This window comes from Aegilops tauschii, chromosome 2 (genome assembly GCF_002575655.3).
Source record: "Aegilops tauschii subsp. strangulata cultivar AL8/78 chromosome 2, Aet v6.0, whole genome shotgun sequence".
Taxonomy (NCBI): domain Eukaryota; kingdom Viridiplantae; phylum Streptophyta; class Magnoliopsida; order Poales; family Poaceae; genus Aegilops; species Aegilops tauschii.
In genome coordinates, this window is record NC_053036.3 from 185,910,560 (window position 1) to 185,936,098 (window position 25,539).

A 25,539-nucleotide genomic window follows, 5' to 3' on the forward strand; every position below is an offset into this window, starting at 1 on the left:
GGAAAAATAAAGGAGGAGGAGGAGTTGACCCGGTGGGTAAAAAGGAGTTGTGGTAGTATTTGGCAGGATCCTCGAGGGGGTCAACATAAAAATGCTTTGGATAAATATATGGATCAAAGGGAATTTAGTAACAGTACTGAAAAATTATCTACAGACAGATGATCCATCATCAAAATGAATCAGGTGATATCCGTCTAAGTCTATTTTATTAGCACAATATTGTTTTCGTCAAAGAAACAATTACTTTGGTCTGTATCTTTTTTGTATGCATGACAATTATTTACGTCCAAATGGCGTTATATCGTGGAAGTTTGTCCTTACCGTGCCACTCAATAGAAGAACCTAAGCTGCTGACCTTACAGACCAATCCATATCAGCATATCAAGGTCGCACCTACTCGTACAAGCTGCCCAATGGATGTTTGCAAACCGCCGCCCTGCGGTCCGGTTTATTCCAACAAAATCTGGAGCAAATAATGGTACCAGCTTCCGCCCATACCGGATGACTCAATGGACAGGCGCACAAGTCACCGCCACTTCATTTTTGGGTAATTTCAACAACCAGCTGGGATGAAACACTGGCCAGATTACTGACACAAATCATACGGGATAATTTATAACCCGTCGAGATTCAACATATTCCAGCAATCCGCTGTTCAACTATATGCCGGTTCATGTCACGGTCAAGTATAAAGAGTCTCAAGCCTCGAGTTGTCTTAAGACTCGGGGGCTACAATGACACGACTCAGCCAATTCAAGAACTCCGGGTCATTGGAGGGAAAGATAACCCGGTTCCGGAGGCTACTGCCCTATTGGTGAAAATTTGAAGGCCGTCAGAAAATTTCCGGTTTAAAAAAGTGTCTGGCCATCATAAAATTCCGGCTCAATAGAAGAATTCCGGGTTATCAGGAAAGATTCTGGTTCAAAATCCGGCTCAAGGGAAAATCTATCTCCCACAAAGCTTTGAAAGATCTCAATATCCGGTTTAAAATTCAGGCTCAAGAAGAATTTATCTCTCGCAAGGTTCGAGTTCTTAAAAAATTAAAGGTTGCCGAAGAGGACCTGCTGCCATGATGCGCGGTTCAAACATGGGTATCCTGCCTTATTGGCTTATACACCCTGTTACAAATTACATGGGGGCTTACTGCTCACTGAGCATAACTATGACTACCTTTTGATCCGGCTTATAGGCTGGGCTGTAAAAATCACTTGGGGGCTTCCTGTTCAAACATAGGTGTGTTCACCAAAGAGAACATAGCGTTACTACCCTCTTGACTGGCTTGGGACACCAGATGTATTCACCAAAGTTTCTGGGTTATCCTGTTCAAACATAGGTGTATTCACCAAAGAGGACATAACCTTTTAATTGGCTTGGAATGCCATGTGTATTCACCAAAAATCTGGGTTATCCGGCCTGTATGCAAGATGCTTCTCCACCAGGTAATCCTGGATGACCCGCCCTGTTCTTAACAAATCAATCTCTTAAATGAGACCCTGAACTTGTCAAGGTTAAAACATTGATTGGGTCATGAGAGAGCCGGCTTACGAAAAGCAAGGTTAAACTCGGGCTATTAAGCCGCCTTCTTTGAAACTTGGTTAAAATCTGCCTGTTTGCCTGATGCTACTCCAACCCCGCATACTCTCGATAAGTCAATCTTTTAATAAGACCCTGAACTTATCCGGGTTAAAATGTCGATTGGGTCATGTGAGAGCCGGCTCACGGAAAGCAAGGGTACTCCAGTGGCTATCATGCTAGTTTCATTGAAGTAGAGATTTTGGCTCGGCGGCCTATGAAAGCCTTGTATTTTCTGATTTGTTATTTTCTTTGAACATTTTTTGGATTCATATCTTTGTACCATATTTACATATGGTTTGAAACGATTCAGGCCATGTAGCGTTAATCCTCATGGCTCATATTTGAGCATATCTGGGGTTACAAAAATCCCGGATTACAATGGATGCGGATTAAGTCACCATCGGCCAAGAGCCGCTAAGTATTTAAACTCCCGATTTACTTGTCAACCGATAAGGTATTCAAATCTTGAATAGCCAACATGGTTGGGTTTTTATTATGGTTATCAATAACCAGTATTATGATTGGGGTTTTGAAAGTCGCTTCAGCGCAATGGCTATTATTTTATCAATGGATATGATTTATTCTACAATGGAAAGAATAGTCCCGAGTCATTGCAGGCTTACGACCCGTCACTTGGGGGCTACATTATTCAATTTGAGATTACATCAAATATGCAAGTCCCATGTCACTGCCAGCATGCACCATGGCACTTGGGGGCTAATGCAAAAACATTTTTTGCTCGTCTTATTGAAGACCCGACTCATCACATCGTAATGAGCCGGCCCTTGGGGGCTACTAATTACTCGTATCAAAAGTTCAAAGTATAGAAGCTAAATTTATTATATTGAAGGATCCATTGCTCAGTTGGTAGAGCACAAGGTTCTTAACCTTGTGGACGTGGGTTCAAGCCCTGCGATGGAGGCTACATCATATGATGTTATTTTCAATGAAGTATATATAAAGTCCCAGCTCAGTATTATCTTACTGAGCCGGCCCTTGGGGGCTACACGTTGTTATTCAAGTCTACATGATCATATCTACAAAGTCCCTGCTCATTATTGTATAATGACCCGGCCCTTGGGGGCTACACTGGTTGAAGTTCTTATGAGCATAAGGCAATTACAAGTCCCAAGTTGCTGCAAGCATGATAACGCGGTACTTGGGGGCTACATATGTGGAATATTCGGTTTTGACTAGTGACTGAGATGAACAACCTGGATTTCTTAAAGGTTGCAACATTTATATTAAAGCAAGTCTTAAGCTGTTACTACGCTCCCTTCTTAAGACTTGGGGGCTTCAAGTGATATGCATATAAGGGAGGTACATTTCCAAGCTTGATGATAACAACAATTATGACCCGGTGCCATCAATATTTACAAGCCGGCAATTTTGGCAATGATAAACCGACAAGTCTACATCTTCAAGACGGCTGAAAATCAGATGAGTATTTCAAGACCAATATTTTTTGTTAAGCATTGTGAGCTGAATCAAATGAATTATTCTTCACAATATTTCTCTATGAGAAACCAACGTCAGCAAATTGAGTATGAAGCTGGCCTATTGACCTGGATTTTCTAGAAGAAGGAAATAACAAGGACTTAAGGATGATCAGGATCAGTTTAACATGGATAAATCCAAATTAAACTGGCGGCTAATGTCGGGGATATACCCCGCGGTATGACCCGGCCGGAGATACGACCCGGCTGGGGCTTGGTGTTTCATTGATAAAACCGGCCGAGCCTGGTGACTCATTGGTGACCCGGCAGACAGTTATAAGCCGACAAACAGTTATAAGCCGGCAGATTGTAAGCCGGCGGATAGTTATAACCTGGCAGACAGTTGTAAGCCGACGGACAGTTATAACCCAGCAGACAGTTATGACCCAGCAGACATATCGTAACCCAGCAAGTACTTAGCCATGAAAATGAGTCGCCTGGGGTTAAGAAGCCCAAGACGTTAAGAAGCTCGTGATGAGAAGTCCATGGTAGGTTAAGTCCTAATCCGAGTTGGACTCTACATGTAACCCGCCCCTTCAACTTATATAAGGAGGGGCGGGGCACCCCAAGAGGGGTGAGCAATCTTTAAGGCTAGACACAATTAGGAGAGCCGGCTGATGCGGCGACTCCCTCGTGATGATAATGAGACCTAGCCACAAACAACATGTAGGGTTGTTACCGGATGATGTTTCCCGGGGTTCGAAGCTGTCTAAACCCTTGTCTTGTGTGTTCATCCGCTTCGCGTCTCTCGATTCCGACCAACCCCGTTCAAGCTACCACATAGATGCGTTGGACTCACGACTAAGTCCTCAATTAGGACATTTGCCGTGACAAATCCACGACAGAGGCCGTGAGAATTGAGCAGTTCAGGCCGATCTGTTTTCTTAATGTAAGTTTCAAAATTTTCACCAAGGTTGGGACTAATAGACTTACGTAGATTGCGCACTCTGTGGTGCAGCCGTCTCAAACTGTTTTCATGTCGGACAGAAACATCCTAGAAGGGGTTGTGGTCCTTCATGAAACGCTCCATGAAATTCACACGAAAAAACTAGACGGGGTTGTTTTCAAAGTGGATTTTGAGAAAGCGTATGATAAAGTCAAATGGCAATTTCTTCAACAGGCCTTGCGTATGAAAGGTTTCGATCAGGCCTGGAGACGCCAGGTAGAATCTTTCACGCAAAAAGGAAGTGTTGGAATTAAAGTAATGACGACATAGGTCACTACTTCCAAACACATAAGGGCCTGAGACAAGGAGATCCGATGTCACCTATTCTGTTCAACATAGTAGTCGATATGTTGACGATTCTAATAGGAAGGGCTAAGGATGCTGGTCAGGTAGGTGGCCTGGTTCCTCATCTAGTTGATGGAGGTGTGCCTATCCTACAGTACGCCGATGATACTATCATCTTCATGGAGCATGACTTGGCAAAAGCGCGAAACATGAAGCTGGTGCTATGCTTATTCGAACAATTGACCGGGTTAAAGATTAACTTTCATAAAAGCGATTTTTTTCTGTTTTGGAAGAGCCAATGAGGAACAAGATGCTTACAAACATTTGTTCGGGTGCGAATTGGGGGCTTTACCTTTCACGTATTTGGGTATACCAATCTACCATCGTAAGCTGACAAACAGAGAATGGAAGTGCATTGAGGATCGATTTGAGAAGAAACTGAGCTGCTGGAAGGGCAAGCTGATGTCATACGGAGGCCGATTAATTCTTATTAATTCAGTTCTCACGAGTATGCCCATATTTCTCTTGTCCTTTTTCGAGGTACCAGTTGGAGTTCGGAAAAGGCTTGACTTCTATCGATCACGTTTCTTCTGGCAGAGTAATGAACTAAAGCGAAAATACAAACTCGCTAAATGGGATATTATTTGTCGACCGAAGGACCAAGGGGGTCTAGGTATTGAAAATCTTGAGGTGAAGAACAAATGTCTTCTCAGCAAGTGGCTGTATAAGCTATCTGTAGAGACGGAGGCTACATGGGCGCAGATTCTGCGTAATAAGTACCTTCGTTCCAAAACGTTGTCTCATGTGACAGTGAGGCCGACGGACTGCCTTTTTGGAAAGGACTGATGAGAGTTAAATTAGTTTTTTTCAATAGGACAAGCTTATAGTTGGAAACGGTAGCACTACGAGATTCTGGGAGGATACATGGCTAGGGGAAACTCCCCTCGCGCTTCAATATCCTTCGCTTTATAGCATTGTTCAACGAAGAGACGCTTACGTTGCAACAGTACTTCAGTCCACTCCTCTCAATATTCACTTTAGGAGGACGCTAGCCGGAAACCGTTGGGAAGTCTGGCTCCATCGTGAGAAGACTGATGGATGTTCAGCTTTCTCAACGACCCGATCAGCTGTGCTGGAAGCTAACTAGGAATGGAGAGTTTACGGTTAAATCCATGTATCTGGATGTTATCAACTCTAGCTCTATTCCTAATTCAAAACATGTTTGGAAAGTCAAAGTACCTTTGAAAATTAAAGTGTTTATGTGGTTTGTACATAAACAAGTCATTTTAACAAAGGACAACTTGGCGAAACGCAACTGGACAGGATCTACAAGATGGAGTTTTTGTGATCGGGATGAATCCATCAAACACCTCTTTCTTGACTGCCCTTTGGCAAAAAAATTGTGGCGGACGGTTCACGTTGCCTTTAATATTACTCCGTTGAATACTATCAGTACGTTATTTGGGACGTGGCTTGACGGGATTGATTCCGAAACAGCGAGCTACATTCGTGTAGGAGTATGTGCTTTATTATGGGCAGTCTGAAACTGCAGAAATGATTCGGTCTTTAACAGAACAACAAACATTATTTTTTACAGGTTATTTTTCGAGCCACTGCGTTGATCCGTATGTGGTCGTTACTCACTCCGACGGAGGCCAGGGAGCGTATGTTTACTGGATCTATCCGATGCGAGATGGTAGCTCGGGCTATTTTCAATCGGTTTGGATGGCGATTATGTAATAGGATAGGCAATTAGTTTTCCTGTCTTTCTTATGCCAGCCGGTTATGGCTTTACCTTTCTTCTCTTTGTGAGCATTTCTTCATTCTTTTGTTTTGAGACATGATGACTTGTGTTGAACCTATTTACTTATTAACAAGTATGGTCGTATGCATCGTTGTGGTGCAGAGGCCGGGGAGCTCCCCTTTTCCAAAAAAAAAACAAACAAACATGTTTTGAGAGTGTTTTGGTAGCGTGGACGGCCTCCACCTCCGAACCCAAACCCAACCAACCCAAAGCCGAGCCGAGGCAGGGTTTTGCTCCCGAGTCCCCCCAAACAATGGCGGCCTCTCGAGGTCTCCTCGCCCGCCGCCTTCTCCTCCTCCTCCGCCCCAAGATCCCGCCTCTCTCCCCACCCCACGGCCTATTGCGGGGAGAAGCCCCCATGCGGCTGCTGCCGCCGCGGCCCTTCGGTGAGTGGCGGCGCGCGTTCCACGACGGGCGGCCGCGCGGGCCGCTGTGGCGGAGCAAAAAGCTGATTGGGAAGGAGGCCCTGTTTGCTATCCAGGGGCTGAAGCGGTTCAAGGGGGACGAGGAGAAGCTGCGGGAGTTCATCAAGAGGCACGTGGCGCGGCTGCTCAAGGCGGACAAGCTCTCCGTGCTCGGCGAGCTGGAGCGCCAGGAGGAGGTCGACCTTTCTGTCAAGGTAAGGAGGCATTTCTGCTCCCCTATCTATCTTTGGATTTGGTGATTTATCGAGTGGAGAGCAGCTGGATACTGTCTAATGTAGGCGAACCAGAGGAACATTTCATACATTTAAATTGGACCTATGGTGTTGACATATTCGACCTATGGTCTCCCCGTCTTCAATGAAGTACCAAAATGTTTGTTACTTGCTTGAGATTGATGGATATAGTGAGATGTGTTAAATGAATTCGAGAAGTGATTGGGGAAAATTTCAGTATTAGGATGTCAAGGCAAAATTTATTTAGTCAGTGGGGCTACTGGTTGTGTTTAAGTAAATTTGTCAAAAATATCGGCTGCTATTGTTTGATAAGGGTGAATTTATGCTTTGATGAATGGATTTGTACCCCTAAATTAGATTTCCTTTTCATGGCCAAGGTGGAATTAGTTGTGCCCTAAAAGGTGGGAAATTAGCTTATTGGGGTGGACAATTTTCGTGATCACCCAGAATAAATTAAAAATGATCCCTCTTATGGTTCAAGAGAAAGAGGCTGTTTTTGGTCCCTTACGAGACAATTGCTATATATAGACTCCCTGATATTCTTTTCGTTTCTTCCCTATCAATCACACTTTGCTTTATTTTTTGTTTTATTTATTTTCATGGCGCTAGATAATTTTGTAAAACCTGTAACACTCATAGTGTGTGATCTCCTTTTTCGTATGTTTGTGCATGTTTGATTGTGTGAACATATGGGTCTGGTTGATTATGTAAGGTGGTTCCAAATTTGGAGTAGAGGCCGGTAGGCTTCAAGTGAGTAGTATAAATCTTATTGCTATTACCCTAAAAAAAATCTTATTATTATTTTCACTACCTGAGTGGAGTGTGCACTCATAAGAAAACCATACACTAATGTCTGGGTAGTCAATTAAGTTTGCCAACTCCAGGGAAATGTTTGATTATTGTCCTTGATTTAATATTATTGATTGTGCTACTTATCATATTCTAATTAATCAAAACTAAACAGAAAATAATTGTCACAACATTGAAAATGGATGGAGAACTGCAATACCAAATATAGCAATATACAATAAGTCTCATTCCTTCATGTCAATTTGAAGGTGATGTTTTCTGATGCTTGCCATCATTTTCTAAACATTTGTCTTGCAGATGTTCAGGATCATACAAAAGGAGGACTGGTATAAGCCAGATGTTTACATGTACAAGGACTTGATAATTGCTCTAGCCAAGTGTAAGAAGATGGATGAAGCAATGGATATCTGGGGGAACATGAAAGTGGAGAACCTGTTTCCCGACTCACAGACTTATGCCGAAGTCATAAGAGGGTTCTTGAGATATGGTTCCCCATCAGATGCAATGAACATTTATGAGGACATGAAAAGATCACCTGATCCACCAGAGGAGTTGCCTTTCAGGGTATTATTGAAGGGTCTTTTACCTCATCCACTATTAAGGAACAGAGTGAAGCAAGATTTTGAAGAGCTATTCCCAGAGAGGCATATCTATGACCCTCCAGACGACATATTTGGAATGCACTAAGGTTGAAGTTTTTATAGCCACATGGACCTGCTGAACTTTAGATTTAATCAGACCAGCCAGTTGCTTGGGTTATTTGATTACCTGCATCACAAGAATTCAGAATTTGTGAGGTGATACACAGGGAAGTTGTGGATGGTAATGCTTCATGGAGAAATAAAAAGATTTCTGTGTTGCTCGGATTAGTTGTGTCTATGGTTACACAAAGTACATTGTTCAGGCGATCTCCATTTATTCACTTCAGCAACTGCCACTGCGTGTCCCGTAATCCAGGATCTTGTGAGGTAGCGGGATGTAACATTCAACTGTTGGGTCCACTTGTATGATTAGGTTGTTAGAGTAGTACACTGCTCACTTTTCATGCTGTTCCTTCCCTAACCGCTTTAGAAACCAACTTTTGATGAACATGAACACATCTTTTTGCTGGTTATTATGAACTTCTGAATATGGTCAAGTGAAGCACTGAATGTAACTGGCTAACAGAATAAAAGTGAAGCAGATGCATTCTAACGGCTAGCACAAAGTACTCATACTAAAACGATGATGAAGCAAATGGAGTAGCTATGTGCACTAACTAGTGACCATTTGTATGTAAACTTTGTTCGGTTCTTCAGAACTAAAAAGATTTGTTCATTTACGCTTTTTGGACGTTTAATTTGTTTTGCAACCTACATGTTCCTCTTATCAAGTACCGTGTCAAACAAATATGGTTCTGTGGCTAGGTTTTGTGCTGTTGTACCATCTGATTGATGTGCTAATTATGCCGCAGAACCCTGACGATCATTCCCAACCATACTGATTATTGCCCAGCTAGCAGTGGCTTGTTATCATTTGAGAATCTCTTGCTAATCAGGATCATGTTAGCGCTGTTTAGCTGCTTAGAGTTTGATTGTGAGAACCTGGGAGTCTGAACTCTGTGGATTTTGAGTTTGCTAACCACATATTCCACGCGGTTGGGAGTCTGAACTCTGTAGTGCCCAATGGTGGTGGAATCACCGTTTTCTCAGTAATGAAAAATCCACGCCTTTCTGGCAAATAACACTTAATTATTGTTAGCAAAAGAAAAGATAAGCTGTTAATAAAGCTAGAGAAGAACTCTAGCTACTAGTGCTTCAAGTCTTCAGCATATTATGCCTCTTAATGATATTTGATGCTCAATATTTTCTTCTTCCCCTGCGTTTTTTATGTGATCATCGGCAGCAACATTGCCGTTGTAAAATCCGACGTCCACTCACTGCAAGGAAGGTTCTTACCGGTACGCAGACAGTACTGAACATTGCCACGACATGTTTTCATCTGATACTGAACCTGTCGTCTCGAGATACGTCGAGTTCCCTTGCCTACCGTTGACATCAGAGATCAAGGCGGCCACTGGCAAACCCAGTTGTCAGTTTTTCTTTTTTTCGGGAAACCAAGTTGTCAGGTTGATCACATGATTCACAGCAGCAGCGTCCTACAAATACAGTGAAAATAAGTCATTCATCTTGTGCCAGCTGTAACTGACATCTTATCTCCGTGAGGACCGAGGAGCAGGTGGTACTATGGGCTATGCCGGCGTGGTGAAGTGCGGCAACAACATGTGGCCGCACTGATAAAACCACAGAAGAGCATCTACAGACGGATACACCAAATCCAATCTCTCAAACACGGGTGGACATGCTCAGGTGTAGGCAGTGACCAGTCACATCACAAATAACCGTTTCCGTAACCGGACATTTCAATTACGAATCCTCAAATCCATACAATTACATCTACGTGAAAATAATATTAACCGGAGCCCGTCCGGCTCCATCGTGCCCATTTCCGAGCTGGCTGCGCTCCTGCAGTGTTCGTGCGGTCACCGGCAAAATAGAGTAGAACATGGGACACGCACCGGCTCAAGGGACTCGGGGCGCCAGTGTCTCTAATGCCCTACTCTTCCTCATTGGAGCACGTCGTCGGTCGATGTGCGGTCGATGATGGATCTGTCATGGTCGGAGGTTGACACATCCACCACGACGCGACTGCGACGCCCGGGGTTGCAGGCCATCCGCCTCGGTGCCGGAGAGTGCAACTCCGCTTCACGGACGTCTGCCGCGAGGGTTGCCGCGGCCTCCCGCGCCCTCTGCCCCGCAGAGCAGGCACGCGCGTGCCATACCCTCAACAGACAGACCACGGATGGCCTCGTCGTCGGTGCACCAACAAAGGGGTTGCACGTCCGCGCCAGACGGAGCGCACCACCTCTGGCGAGGCAACGACGACAAGCCTAGTGCCGGATCCACGCGTCATTAGGGCGGACGCGATGGATTCCCGACGGATCGAGTCCGCCCGTTGTCGGGCATTCTCCTCGCGGGCGCGGCGGAGCGCAATGCGGACGCCCATCTCCTCCTCGTGCCTTATTGGGATTAGGTTCCAGTTCTCAGATCGGCTGATGGAGGATTCGAATCCGCTGCCCGCCATGTCGGAGAAGGCCGGAGATTGCTGGAAGTGACCATAGGGACGGAGAAGAATGGAGTGGCTAGGGTTTGGTCGGGGTAGATCAGCGTGGGCCGAATCCGACGTGATGAACGCGTCCAGGCCTCCCCATATTCGTCCTAGATTTGAACTGGATATGAGGGGTGCCTGTCTGCTCGAACGTTTCAGACCGGTTTAAGGAGCCTGATTAGTTTTCTTTGTTATCCATCAATGACTGAGTTGCCCGCCCAGACATTTGAGGCGAATATGAAGGATGCCGGTCATGCCGAACGTTTGAGGCCGGTTTAAGAAGCCCAATTAAATTTTCTTTTCTTTTGACTGATCAATGGTCAAGTTGTCCATCCAGATGTTTAAGATGGATATGAGTCGTTCGAGTGTAGATGCTCTAACCGACTGTCCACGGTATTGTAGCTTGCCCACGCGGGGGCCTCCAACCACAACCATCGATGGATGGATTCATCGTGTCAGCCTTGCTAGCATGCACCGCGCACAGGCCACAAGTTTACACCACCATTTGGTCTAAGATACATGTATAGGACCCATTTTTTCTGCAAGATGGGTGCATGGTTTCTTACTTTCTTCCATCTTCCTGGCCGCGACTCACGAACAAAGGTGAGACGAGTCTCCAAGAAAAAAAAAGGTGAGACAAGCGACCATGCGCACACAAGCTAGAAAAATCAGATCCAACCGTACGAAAGCCCAGCGGAGCAACTCGTACGGTTGGATCTGATTTTACTCACGGTTACTTTACTTGGGCCGGCCGTTCCTGCTGTGGGCTTTACTGGTGTGGTGGGGGAGGAGGCACACACCCACAGGGAACGAAACGCTTGGATTAGTCCCACCTTGCCTGGGCAAGGTAGGAGGGCACCGAGCGGGGCTACATAAGAGGTCGGGTCGTGAGCGTTGAGAGGCACGCAGCTGCATGGTGAGCACAAAGCGAACTATTCTTTCGCCTTTTACTAAAGAATACCGTGTGCACGCCACACTAAGCAGCATACCCTAATTTTTAAAGGGTGTCTTCTCCCTGTGAGAAGGCCCCAACAAGTCTGAATTTTAAAATTTTCTGACATTTGGCCATGTTTACTGAATGTTTTCAGTATGTGTTGCCTGTGAGAAGGCTCTAACATTTCTGTAGCTGACATTTGGACGTCTTTGCTGAATGTTTCCAGTGTGTGTTGAATTTTGAAGCAGTCTAAGTCACCGGAGGAATGCAAGAAAGGCACTAAAAATTCAAAATTTTAGGTGGCCGCTTTCTGCTTTCATGTGAGAAAGCCTGCAATTATAAGTTCCCCATCTGATATGAGTTGATATTCTCCGTTGGCACTGCTGAATGATCATCATCGCCGTCTTCCTGATGATCTACAGGCATGGAGGTTATTGATGTTTCAATGTTCACGACGTCTGTCAATGAATCTAGCCTTGTGAATATCTTCAGTTGGCTATAATCATTGCCTGTTTCTTGGTGTTGGGAGACCTATTCACGTGTGGTTTCAGTGACCCGAGGTGCCTGGCAATGGATGGTTCCTTCAGCAGAATTCATTTCTTCTTTGGGTTTATCGGCAACGGTGCACCGGTCAGAGGGGATTATTCTAGCCTGCTCCATAACACTTCATCCACTTCAGGTTGGCTCATCTGCACTTTCGTGGATGGCTTCAGTTTTATGCTTTTGGTTTCGGCCGTTTACATTTAATGGTTTCAGTTTTATGCTTTTGTCCATTTACATTTACGCTTTCGGTCGTCCGGTTTGTTTTCAAACTTACATGTTCCTCTTATCGAGTACTATGCCAAATAAATATGGTTTTCTGGCTGGGTTTTCTGCTGTTGTACCATCTGGTTGCTGTGCTAATTATGGTGCAGAACCCTGACGATCATTCCCAACCCTACTGATTATTGCCGAGACAGCAGTGACTAGTTATCATTTAAGAATCTCTTCTTGCTAATCAGGATCATGTTAACGCTGTTTAGCTGCGTACAGTTTGATGCTGAGAACCTGGGAGTCTGAACCATGAAGTGCTTAGCCTAGATCAATCATCAGTGGTGTCGTAAAATGAATCCTAAGTTTGGTGCAAGGAAGGTTCTTACCAATCTGCAGACAGTACTGTACTGAACGTTGCGGCGACATGTTTTCATCTGATACTGAACCTGTCGTCTCGAGATACGTCGAGCTCCCTTCCCCACCGTTGACATCGGAGTTCAAGGCGGCAACTGGCAAGCCAAGTTGCCAAGCTGGTCACGTGATTCACAGCAGCAGCGTCCTACAAATCCAGTGAAAACAAGTACATTCATCTTGCGGCCACTTGTAATATCTTACTGTATATCTCAGCGCCTAATCGTGGAATCTCTCTCAGATCACCAAGACGAGACGATCTGCTTCTCATGGAGATCTTAACAGACGCCAGCACCTTGACGGGCCAAGTCGCCTGTCCTAAAATACGCCATTTTTTTGTCGTGATAAGCAGGTTAATCACGCCCAAACAAGATCACTCATATTCAAACGAGAGATCGTTGATGTTCAGACGAATGACAGGTCACTCTCGCTGTCCGGGTGTGAAAACAATCTCAGCAATCTCAACTGGACGACGACGACGCAGCATCGGAACGGGAGATCTCCGCGGCTTCAGTTTTGGTTGCACGAGGGGGCTGGCTGTCGGTCGCGAGCTGGTCGGTCGGTCCAGTTTAATCGTGGCGCGGGAAGCTTCATCTGTGCAGGCAGGTTCATCGTGTCCTGACTCCTGAAACCTAAATTCCTTGGTGGTGCCGTTCGATTCGCCCACGCATCGGTCCTGTCCTGCTGTCCACAGCTAAATCTCGCTGACCTTTTAGCTCCCATAATTCGATCCACAAATCAGAACGGGGGCACGTACCCCTTATCTTTCTTTTCTTTTCTTTTCTAAAACCGCACCCCTCCTTGACTAGATTCTTGCTGCAATCTAACTATGGGACATCTGATATACGAAATGCCTGCGTAGCATGCATGGTTCAGAGTCAGGCACATTCAGAAAATGTTGCCATATTTTAGGTTTCGTTTTCTTCTTCCAGGAACAATGGCATGGAGTAGTAGACATACGTAACAGCATCGAATTCGGCACGATTTGGTACCGGGTCAGTGAAACTACCTGGCCGTGGTATTCGAGACAATCTGGTTAGCAGGCGAAAATTGCTGGAATTTTGTCTATTTTGGGCCATGGCCAATAGCAGTTTCAGAAATTCCTAATAAATCCTACAGGCCCACGCAGCCCATTCATGCAAGGCAAGAGGTGGAACTAAAGTTTAGTCCCACATTGCTAGTTTAGAGGGAGTTGGACCTTTTTATAAGGGAGGCTCTTTCACCATATGTATGAGGATGAGAACAAGAGGGATATCCACGCGCGCGGTGCGGCGTGACGCGGTGCGAAATGAACCTCTCCTCCCAGAGAGAGGCACCAAAACCTTTTCTCCCGGCTTGCGGCGTGCACCGCAGGTCGGGACAGTAGGGTTGATAAGGTTTTTGGGGAGCGCTTACGTGTTCTTCCTCTTTCTATTAGAGGCACCTCTTTGAGTCCGTACGAGAAGGGTGATAAGGTTTTTAGGGAGCGCTTCTGCTGCTGTTCTCCCGTACGTGTTCTTCCTCTTTCTATTAGAGGCCCTGCTACAGTTCCTTGTTCTAGTGTTTGCCTTAGATATGTTAGGCTCTATTTCATATATGCAACTTGCTATACTGTTTGCTCTACATATGTTTAGTTACAGTTCATATAAGAAGATGTTGTTTACCTTCTCTTTGTCAAATCGCATGACTTGTTTTATCACTGCTATACTAGTCGTGCTTTATCTAGTATTTCTGTTAATAAAATTATTCGGTAAATTGCTCATATTTCCAACAATCCAAAAACCTTATCATAGGCAATTTACACCAAGTGTTTTGCTGCTTCCATGAGACCTCCTATATTTGAGGGTATCCACTATAAGAGGTGGCGCGTGAGAGCAGTCTTATGGTTTCAAACCACGAGTTGGTATGACGCCACTCTTGGCAAACCTGAAGGGGAGTATGATGCCCAACAGGAACAAGCTTTTCAGAAAATGGATACTCTGTTTAAGGCTGCTCTCTTGAGTGTTCTTGGTGAGAACGTAGTTGATGCTTACGCGTCAATTGATAATGGAAAAGATATGTGGGACGCACTCGAGGCCAAGTTTGGGGTCTCGGATGCTGGCACTGAGCTGTACATCATGGAGCAATTCTATGATTACAGGATAACTGAATAGCGCTCCGTGGTTGAGCAAGCTCATGAGATACAGTCATTTGCTAGAGAACTTGAGAACTTCAGTTGTATGCTACCAGACAAGTTTGTTCCCGGAGGTATCATCACTAAGCTTCCTCCTTCGTGGAGGAATTTTGCTACCTTACTGAAGCATAAGAGGCAGGAGTTTTCCGTTCCGGACCTCATTGGTACTCTTGATGTGGAAGAAAAGGCGAGAGCAAAGGACATACGTGCTCGAGGTATTGAGAGAGGATCTAGTGCCAATCTGGCATAGAAGAAGAACTTCCAGCCCCACAAGTTCAAGAACAAGGGCAAGTTTGATGGTAAAGCAAAGTTTGATGGGAAGAACAAGGCTATGCAGCACACGAACTTCAAGAAGAAGAATGACAAGAAGAAAGGTGTTTGTCATGTCTGTGGAGATCCTGATCATTGGGCTCCTAGTTGCCCTAATTGCTATGACAAGCGTCATCCTGGGAAAAGCGGCAAGACCGCTAATGTTGTCATTGGAGACACTGACATGAACGATGCTGGGTACGGTATATTTTCCACTATTCTTTCAGTATGTCATTCTCCTGATTGGTTGATTGACACAGGTGCTAATGTGCATGTATGCTGTGATATTTCCATGTTTTCGTCTTATTAGATCGCAGGGACTTCCACCGTGCTGATGGGCAACGGTTCATGTGCTTCTATTCGTGGTGTTGACACGGTCGATCTAAAGTTTACTTCGGGGAAGATCGTGCGGCTGAAGAACGTGCATTATCTCCCCTCTGTCAATAAAAATCTTGTTAGCGGATCTCTTCTGTGTAGAGATGGCTACAAGCTTGTATTTGAGTTGAATAAATTTGTAATATCCAAGTATGGAACCTTTGTTGGTAAAGGCTATGAGTCAGGAGGCCTGTTTCGTTTATCCTTATCAGACGTTTGCAATAAAGTTGATAATCATATTTGCAACAATAGTGAATCAAATGTGTGGCATTCACGTCTTTGTCATGTTAACTTTGGTTGCATGTCACGACTAGCGAAGTTGAACTTAATCCTAGTTTCACCACCGTCAAGGGATCCAAGTGTCAAGTGTGTGTGCAAGCTAAGCAACCTCGTAAGTCTCATGTGACTGCGGAAACGAGAAACCTTGCACCACTAGAGCTCATACATTCGGATCTATGTGAAATGAATGGTGTTTTCAAAAGGTGGAAAGAAATATTTTATGACGTTAATTGATGACTCCACTAGATACTGCCATGTGTATCTTCTGAAATCTAAGGATGAGGCTTTGAACTATTTCAAGATCTATAAAGCTGAAGCGGAAAACCAACTTGATCGAAAGATCAAGACGCTTAGGTCCGATCGTGGTGGAGAGTATTTCTCAAATGAATTTGATTCCTTTTGTGCGGAACATGGTATAATCCATGAGAGGACGCCTCCCTATTCACCTCAGTCAAATGGGGTGGCCGAAAGAAAGAACCGTACTCTAACTGATTTGGTTAACGCCATGTTAGACACATCGGGTCTCTCCAAGGCATGGTGGGGGGAGGCGATATTGACTGCATGTCACGTCCTAAACCGAGTTCCCACAAAGAACAAAGAGATAAATCCATTCAAGGAATGGGAGAAGAAAAGGTTAAAGCTCTCTTATCTACGAACATGGGGTTGTTTGGCGAAAGTCAATGTGCCAATTCCAAAGAAGCGAAAGCTTGGACCAAAAACTGTGGATTGTGTTTTCCTGGGATATGCTTTTCATAGCATTTATAGATTCTTAGTTGTAAAATCTGAGGTACCTGACATGCATGTCGGTACGATCATGGAGTCGAATGATGCGACTTTCTTTGAAGATATCTTTCCCATGAAGGATATGGCTACCTCATCTAATCAGGAGATGCCTAGTTCATCGAATCAGGAATCGGTTACAATTATTGAACCTATCATTTTGATGGAAAACTTTGAAAATCCTGTGGAGAAGAACAATGAAGTTCCTACTAGGAGCAAAAGACAGAGGACTGCAAAGTCCTTTGGTGATGATTTTCTTGTATATCTCACAGATGACACTCCCAGTTCTATTTCAGAGGCCTATGCATCTGAAGATGCTGACTACTGGAAGGAAGCGATCCGTAGTGAGATGGATTCCATCTTGGCAAATGAGAGATCACTGATCGTCCTTATGGGTGCAAACCTATAGGGTGCAAACGGGTATTCAAGAAGAAACTTAGACCTGATGGTACTATTGAGAAATACAAGACACGTCTTGTCGGGGGGACGAACCCCGTGTAGGCAACGGAACCCGAATCATTTTCAAAAACGACGGGGCCGGCATCGCCCCTCAAGCCGACTCACGCTCGGCCGGGTCGCTCGACCCGGCCAAGCCCCTCGACCCGGCCGGACTCCTCAACTCGGCCCCAACAACCAGTTCAAGACGGCCGAATCCGGAGCACCAAGACTTCCCCAACAGGCCAGCTCCACCCTTGGCGTGTTCTCCAACCCGGCCACGGGTCAGCTCCCGTCCCATCCCGCCCGTATGATGGGACGAGTCTCCACCTACCGATGACGAAGACAACAGTGCCCCGCCCATGCCTCTGGTCAGCCGGGGCGTGGCAACAGTGCCCCGCTGACCAGGGCTGGCGTGGCAACAGCGCAACCATCGTCACCCATGACGCCAGCAAGCGGTGACCTGACGGAGCGCCACTATAGCCGACTCAACCCGGCCACTCCCTGACGATCGACAAGAGGGCCAACAGTACCCGCGTACCCGGTGGGCCCCATGCCCGGAGAACCCGCCGAGCCCTCACCCCCGGCGGGTCCTAGCACCACCTTCCCGGACAATGACAACCCGGTCCCACGACCTTGTAACATTACAATTGTACCCCTGGGGGTTTGACCTATAAAACCCCCCGGGAGCCCTCATGCATACAGAAAACTCTTTCACTCGCACAGGCGATCACTCACCCATACGAACGTAGCAAGCAACACCCAAGGAGAGGGAGCAGCCTAAGCCTTGGCTCGCCTTCCTTCTTCCCCCATACAGCTCTAGGAGCAACTCTGTACTGATATACGTCAACTACACTCGGTAGGACTAGGGGTGTTATCTCTCCGGAGAGCCCCGAACCTGGGTATGTCTTGCGTCCCGCGCTCGCTCATGCCGACCTCGCCTCTGGATCCCACCAGTGCCCTCGAGCCTCCTCCTATCTTTAGCCATCCCTTGGCATCTGCCGCGCGCCCACCACGACAGTTGGCGCCCACCGTAGGGAAGCTCGAGTGTAACGCCCCGAGACCGACGCTCCAGACGCCTTCCATATATTTTCGTGTTCGCCGTGTGTTTTATTTTATTCGTTGCATTCATCATTGCATCATCCGCATTGCATCCACATGTTTTCTTAAAACTCTTAGTTCGTTCGTAGTTGCCGCGTCTATCCGTTGTCCGTTCCGAGACCAACCGTGTTTTCGATCCCCTTTTGTCAAACCACATAACCTCTCTCAGACCCCCTCGCGTGCGCGTCCGAAACCTGCCCCGGACCTGACCCACTCAGTCATCATCGTTTGATTCGGATCATCCCCAAATATCCCTCAAATATCTTTGTTTTCTTCATTGGACTCCCCAACCTATTTATCTCGACTGTTTGATTTTAATCGGAGGGTCCGATTAGCCCCTGACCAGAAATCCTTGCTATATATACTGCCTAACCCTAGATTCTAGGAGCCTTGTCCCAAAGATCCCATCGCGCCGCCACCACTCCTCCAGTCCCCTCTTCCTCGGGATTCCCTCCCGATCCAGCCCACCAACCAGCGCAAGGCACTTTTTTCCCTCGATCCCGAATGGATCGTGTAACTGCTCGAGGCCCCGAGCAGGAGCGCTCGGCCTCGTCCCCTCGCGCGACCACCGCCGGCAACCAGCGCTTGCAGCCTCCTCCCCGCCTTCGTCGGGCCAGCCACGCCGCCGGCGGACCCGCAGATGAGCATCGTCCCTGCTCCTTTACCTTCCTCCTTTGCTCTTCTCTCTCCCTCACATCCCGATCTCTCTCTCTTCAGGTCGAACAGGAAGCCGTCATGGGCGCCCCCCCTACCGCGAGGAAATGATGGCCTCCGGCCCTCCTCCAGTCGTCTTCAACCCCACGCGCCGCCGGTAACCTCGCCCTTGCCTCGCGCTCCTCTTCTTCCTCGTTTTACTTGCGCCGCTCCCCGTGCCTCCTCTCTTTTCCCTGCTGCTCCTCTCTGAACTTACCCCGCCGTGGCCGCCTGTCTGCAGGTCGCCGATGCACCCGACGGGATGAAGCTGCCGGTGCCCCTGCTCCAGCCCTGTGTCGCCTTCCCCCGCACCGATCCCAACCCCACCGACCCGCACGGCCACCCCGCGCCACGCCCGTGCGCCTGTGTCCTCTGCATCGAAGCCCTGCTTCGGTTGCAGAGAAGAACGAGCGCCTCGACCCACCCTGCAATGTCGCCTCGCCAACCCATATCGACCGCCCGGATCCGTGCCTCCGCCGCCCTTGCCCGTTCTGGTCGGATCCCGCCGGCTGGGCCCCCTCCACGGCCACGGGTGCCCTCGCCAGAGACCACCTGCGCCGCCCGCCAAGTCCCCTGCTTCACTCGCTGCTGCCTGCTTCATTCACAGACGCACGCAGCCACACCGACCCAGCACATCCGTTGACCGCTTCGTCAACTCGGCCTCCCATGCCAGGTCGCGAGGCCCAGCGCGCCAGCCTCTGCACCGAACGGGCCTCAACCCACTAGGTGAGGCCAACCCCAGCGCCCAGCCGCCCCTGTTGCGGCCCAGTTCTTGTTTTTTCAGTTCGGCGATTTTATCTAATTTCCAGGAGACTGCAGATTTGCAGAAAAACCCTCCATGTTCATGCATCTAATAACTAATTAACCGTGCATCGGTTTAAAATGATTTAAATATGTAAAATGCTTAGAATTTTATCTAGTTTCACATTATGCCACTTTCATCCATGTTAAAAATCTTTAAACTTGCTGTTTTTTAAATTTGTATAAATTGTTGGGGAACGTAGCAGAAATTCAAAATTTTCCTACGTGTCACCAAGATCAATCTAGGAGATGCTAGCAACGAGAGGGGAGGAGTGCATCTACATACCCTTGTAGATCGCGAGCGGAAGCGTTCAAGAGAACGGGGTTGATGGAGTCGTACTCGTCGTGATCCAAATCACCGATGATCCTAGCGCCGAACGGACGACACCTCCGCGTTCAACACACGTACGGAGTGGGGACGTCTCCTCCTTCTTGATCCAGCAAGGGGGGAGGAGAAGTTGATGGAGATCCAGCAGCACGACGGCGTGGTGGTGGAAGTAGCGGGATCCCGGCAGGGCTTCGCCAAGCGCAAGCGGGGAGGAAGAGGTGTCACGGGAGGGAGGGAGGCGCCAGGGCTTGGGGTGCTGCTCCCATGCGCCTCCCCACTATATATAGGGGTGGAGGGGGCTGGTTTCTTGCCCTCCAAGTCCATTGGGGCGTTGGCAAAGGTGGGGGAAAGAAATCCCATCATTTCCCTTCCCCACCGATTGTTATCCCCCTTTTTTAGGGATCTTGATCTTATCCCTTCGGGATATGATCTTATTCCTTCTAAGGTGGGATCTTGGTGCGCCTTGACCAGGGGTGTGGGGCCTTGCCCCCACTACCCACGTTCATGTGGGTCCCCCCATGCAGGTGGGCCCCACTTCAGAACCTTCTAGATCCTTCCCGGTACAATACCGAAAAATCCCGAACATTTTCCGGTGGCCAAAATAGGACTTCCCATATATAAATCTTTACCTCCGGACCATTCCGGAACTCCTCGTGACGTCCGGGATCTCATCCGGGACTCCGAACAACTTTCGGTTAACCGCATACTAATATCTCTACAACTCTAGCGTCACCGAACCTTAAGTGTGTAGACTCTACGGGTTCGGGAGACATGCAGACATGACCGAGACGACTCTCCGGTCAATAACCAACAGCGGGATCTGGATACCCATGTTGGCTCCCACATGTTCCACGATGATCTCATCGGATGAACCACGATGTCGAGGATTCAATCAATCCCGTATACAATTCCCTTTGTCAATCGGTACGTTACTTGCCCGAGATTCGATCGTCGGTATCCCAATACCTTGTTCAATCTCGTTACCGGCAAGTCACTTTACTCGTACCGTAATGCATGATCCCGTGACCAAACACTTGGTCACATTGAGCTCATTATGATGATGCATTACCGAGTGGGCCCAGAGATACCTCTCTGTCATACGGAGTGACAAATCCCAGTCTTGATTCGTGCCAACCCAACAGACACTTTCGGAGATACCTGTAGTGCACCTTTATAGCCACCCAGTTACGTTGTGACGTTTGGTACACCCAAAGCATTCCTACGGTATCCGGGAGTTGCACAATCTCATGGTCTAAGGAAATGATACTTGACATTAGAAAAGCTCTAGCAAACGAACGACACGATCTTGTGCTATGCTGAGGATTGGGTCTTGTCCATCACATCATTCTCCTAATGATGTGATCCCGTTATCAATGACATCCAATGTCCATGGTCAGGAAACCATAACCATCTATTGATCAACGAGCTAGTCAACTAGAGGCTTACTAGGGACATGTTGTGGTCTATGTATTCACACATGTATTACGGTTTCCAGTTAATACAATTATAGCATGAACAACAGACAATTATCATGAACAAGGAAATACAATAATAACCATTTTATTATTGCCTCTAGGGCGTATTTCCAACAGTCTCCCACTTGCACTAGAGTCAATAATCTAGTTCACATCACCATGTGATTAACACTCAAAGTTCACTAGAGTCAATAATCTAGTCCACATCACCATGTGATTAACACTCAATGAGTTCTAGGGTTTGATCATGTTATGCTTACGAGAGAGGTTTTAGTCAACGGGTCTGCAACATTCAGATCCGTGTGTGCTTTACAAATCTCTATGTCATCTTGTAGATGTAGCTACCACGCGCTACTTGGAGCTATTCCAAATAACTGCTCTACTATACGAATCCGGTTTACAACTCAGAGTCATCCGGATTAGTGTCAAAGTTTGCATCGACGTAACCGTTTACGACAAACTGTTCTACCACCTCCATAATCGAGAAAATTCCTTAGTCCACTAGATACTAAGGATAAGTTCGACCGCTGTCATGTGATCCATTCCCGGATCACTATTGTACCCCTTGACTAACTCATGGCAAGGCACACTTCAGGTGCGGTACACAGCATAGCATACTGTAGAGCCTACGTCTAAAGCATAGGGGACGACCTTCGTCCTTTCTCTCTCTTCTGCCGTGGTCAGGTCTTGAGTCTTACTCAATACTCACACCTTGTAACACAGCCAAGAACTCCTTCTTTGCTGATCTATTTTGAACTCCTTCAAAATCTTGTCACGGTATGTATTCATTTGAAAGTACTATTAAGCGTTTTTGATCTATCCTTATAGATCTTGATGCTCAATGTTCAAGTAGCTTAATCCAGGTTTTCCATTAAAAAACACTTTTCAAATAACCCTGGATGCTTTCCAGAAATTCTACATCATTTCTGATCAACAATATGTTAACAACATATACTCATCAAAAATTCTATAGTGCTCCCACTCACTTCTTTGGAAATACAAGTTTCTCATGAACCTTGTATAAACCCAAAATCTTTGATCATCTCATCAAAGCGTTCATTCCAACTCCGAGATGCTTACTCCAATCCTTAGAAGGATTGCTGGAGCTTTGCATACTTGTTAGCATCTTTCAGGATTGACAAAACCTTCTGGTTGTGTCACATACAACCTTTCCTCAAGAAAATCATCGAGGAAACAATGTTTTGACATCCTATCTGCAAGATTTCATAAATAATGCAGTAACTGCTAATATAATTCTAACAGACTCTTAGCATCGCTACAAGTGAGAAAGTCTCATCGCAGTCAACTCATTGAACTTGCCGGAAAACATCTTAACGACAAGTCGAGCTTTCTTAATGGTGACACTTACCATCATTGTCTGTTTTCCCTTTAAAATCCATCTGTACCCAACAGCCTTACGACCATCAAGTAGTTCTTTCAAAGTCTATACTTTGTTTTCATACATGGATCCTCTCGGATTTTATGGCCTCAAGCCATTCGTCGGAATCCGGGCCCACCATCGCTTCTCCATAGCTCGTAGGTTCATTGTTGTCTAGCAACATGACTTCCAAGACAGGATTACGTACCACTCTGAAGTAGTACGCATCCTTGTCATCCTATGAGGTTTGGTAGTGACTTGATCTGAAGTTTCATGATCACTATCATAAGCTTCCACTTCAATTGGTGAAGGTGCCACAGGAACAACTTCCTGTGCCCTGCTACACATTAGTTGAAGTGACGGTTCAATGACCTCATCAAGTCTCCACCATCCTCCCACTCAATTCTTTCGAGAGAAACTTTTCCTCAAGAAAGGACCCGTTTCTAGAAACAATCACTTTTGCTTCCAGATCTGAAATAGGAGGTATACCCAACTGTTTTGGGTATTCTATGAAGATGCATTTATCCGCTTTGGGTTCGAGCTTATCAGCCTGAAACTTTTTCACATAAGCGTCGCAGCCCCAAACTTTTAAGAGACGACAGCTTAGGTTTCTCTAAACCATAGTTCATACGGTGTCGTCTCAACGGAATTGCGTGGTGCCCTATTTAAAGTGAATGCGGTTGTCTCTAATGCCTAACCCATAAACGATAGTTGTAATTCGATAAGAGACATCATGGTATGCACCATATCCAATAGGGTGCAGTTATGATGTTCGGACACACCATCACAATATGGTGTTCCAGGCGGTATTAGTCATGAAACAATTTCCACAATTTCTTAATTGTGTGCCAAACTCGTAACTCAGATATTCATCTCTATGATCATATCACAGACATTTTATCCTCTTGTCATGACGATCTTCAACTTCACTCTGAAATTACTTGAACCTTTCAATAATTCAGACTTGTGTTTCATCAAGTAAATATTCTCAGCATCTACTCAAATCATCTGTGAAGTAAGAACATAACGATATCCACTGCGTGCCTCAGCACTCATTGGACTGCACACATCAAATGTATTACTTCCAACAAGTTGCTCTCTTGTTCCATCTTACTGAAAACGAGGCCTTTCAGTCATCTTGCCCATGTGGTATGATTTGCATGTCTCAAGTGATTCAAAATCAAGTGAGTCCAAATGATCCATCTGTATGGACTTTCTTCATGCATATATACTAATAGACATGGTTCGCATGTCTCAATCTTTTCAAAAACGAGTGAGTCCAAAGATCCATCAACATGGAGCTTCTTCATGCGTTTTATACCAATATGACTCAAGTGGCAGTGCCACAAGTATGTGGTACTATCATTACTATCTTATATCTTTTGGCATGAACATGTGTATCACTACGATCGAGATTCAATAAACCATTCATTTTAGGTGCAAGACCATTGAAGGTATTATTCAAATAGATAGAGTAACCATTATTCTCCTTTAATGAATAACCGTATTGCGATAAACATAATCCAATCATGTCTATGCTTAACGCAAACACCAAATAACAATTTTCAGGTTTAACCCCAATCTCGATGGTAGAGGGAGCATGCGATGCTTGATCACATCAACCTTGAAAACACATATCGTCATCTCACCTTTAGCTAGTCTCCGTTTATTCCGCAGCTTTTATTTTGAGTTACTAACACTTAGCAACCGAACCGGTATCTAATACCCTGGTGCTACTAGGAGTACTAGTAAAGTACACATTAATATAATGTATATCCAATATACTTCTGTCGACCTTGCCAGCCTTCTCATCTACGAAGTATCTAGGGTAGTTCTGCTTCAGTGACCGTTCCCCTCATTTCAGAAGCACTTAGTCTCGGGTTTGGGTTCAACCTTGGGTTTCTTCACTAGAGCAGCAACTGATTTGCCGTTTCATGAAGTATCCCTTCTTGCCCTTGCCCTTCTAGAAACTAGTGGTTTTACTAACCATCAACAATTGATGCTCCTACTTGATTTCTACTTTCGCGGTGTCAAACATCGCGAGTTGCTCAAGGATCATCATGTCTATCCCTGATATGTTATAGTTCATCACGAAGCTCTAATAGCTTGGTGGCAGTGACTATGGAGAACCATCACTATCTCATCTGGAAGATTAACTCCCACTCAATTCAAGTGATTGTAGTACTCAGACAATCTGAGCACATGCTCAACGATTGAGCTTTTCTCCCTTAGTTTGCAGGCTTAAGAAACTTGTCAGAGGTCTCATACCTCTTGACGTGGGCACTAGTCTGAAATCCCAATTTCAGTCTTTGGAACATCTCATATGTTCTGCGACGTTTCAAAACCGTCTTTGGTGCCACAATTTTAAACCGTTCAACATTACGCACTGAACTATCACGTAGTCGTCAAAACGTGTATGTCAGATGTTCGCAACATCCACAAACGACGCTCGAGGTTCAGCACACCGAGCGGTGCATTAAGGACATAAGCCTTCTGTGCAGCAATGAGGACAATCATCAGTTTACGGACCCAGTCCGCATAATTGCTACTATCAACTTTCAACTAAATTTTCTCTAGGAACATATCTTAGTAGAACTAAAGCGTAAGCTACGAC

At 46.0% G+C, this 25,539-nt stretch overlaps 1 protein-coding gene and 1 pseudogene across 1 annotated transcript; both read left to right on the forward strand.

Annotated features, from left to right (window-relative positions):
* Positions 1-6,289: 6,289 nt before the first annotated feature.
* On the forward strand, positions 6,290-8,768 carry LOC109763212 (protein THYLAKOID ASSEMBLY 8-like, chloroplastic). Its single transcript, XM_020322065.4, has 2 exons — positions 6,290-6,725; positions 7,872-8,768. The coding sequence occupies exons 1-2, from the start codon at positions 6,360-6,362 to the stop codon at positions 8,259-8,261; spliced, it is 756 nt and encodes a 251-aa protein (XP_020177654.1). The 5' UTR covers positions 6,290-6,359; the 3' UTR covers positions 8,262-8,768.
* A 2,860-nt stretch (positions 8,769-11,628) lies between these two features.
* LOC120975041 (U5 spliceosomal RNA) lies at positions 11,629-11,739 on the forward strand (annotated as a pseudogene).
* Positions 11,740-25,539: the final 13,800 nt, after the last annotated feature.

Excerpts from the sequence above, each read along its gene's own strand:
- LOC109763212 (XM_020322065.4), top strand. The coding sequence starts at position 6,360 with ATGGCGGCCTCTCGAGGTCTCCTCGCCCGCCGCCTTCTCCTCCTCCTC. Across the intron at positions 6,726-7,871 it reads AGGTCGACCTTTCTGTCAAG|ATGTTCAGGATCATACAAAA; the intron begins GTAAGGAGGCAT and ends TTTGTCTTGCAG.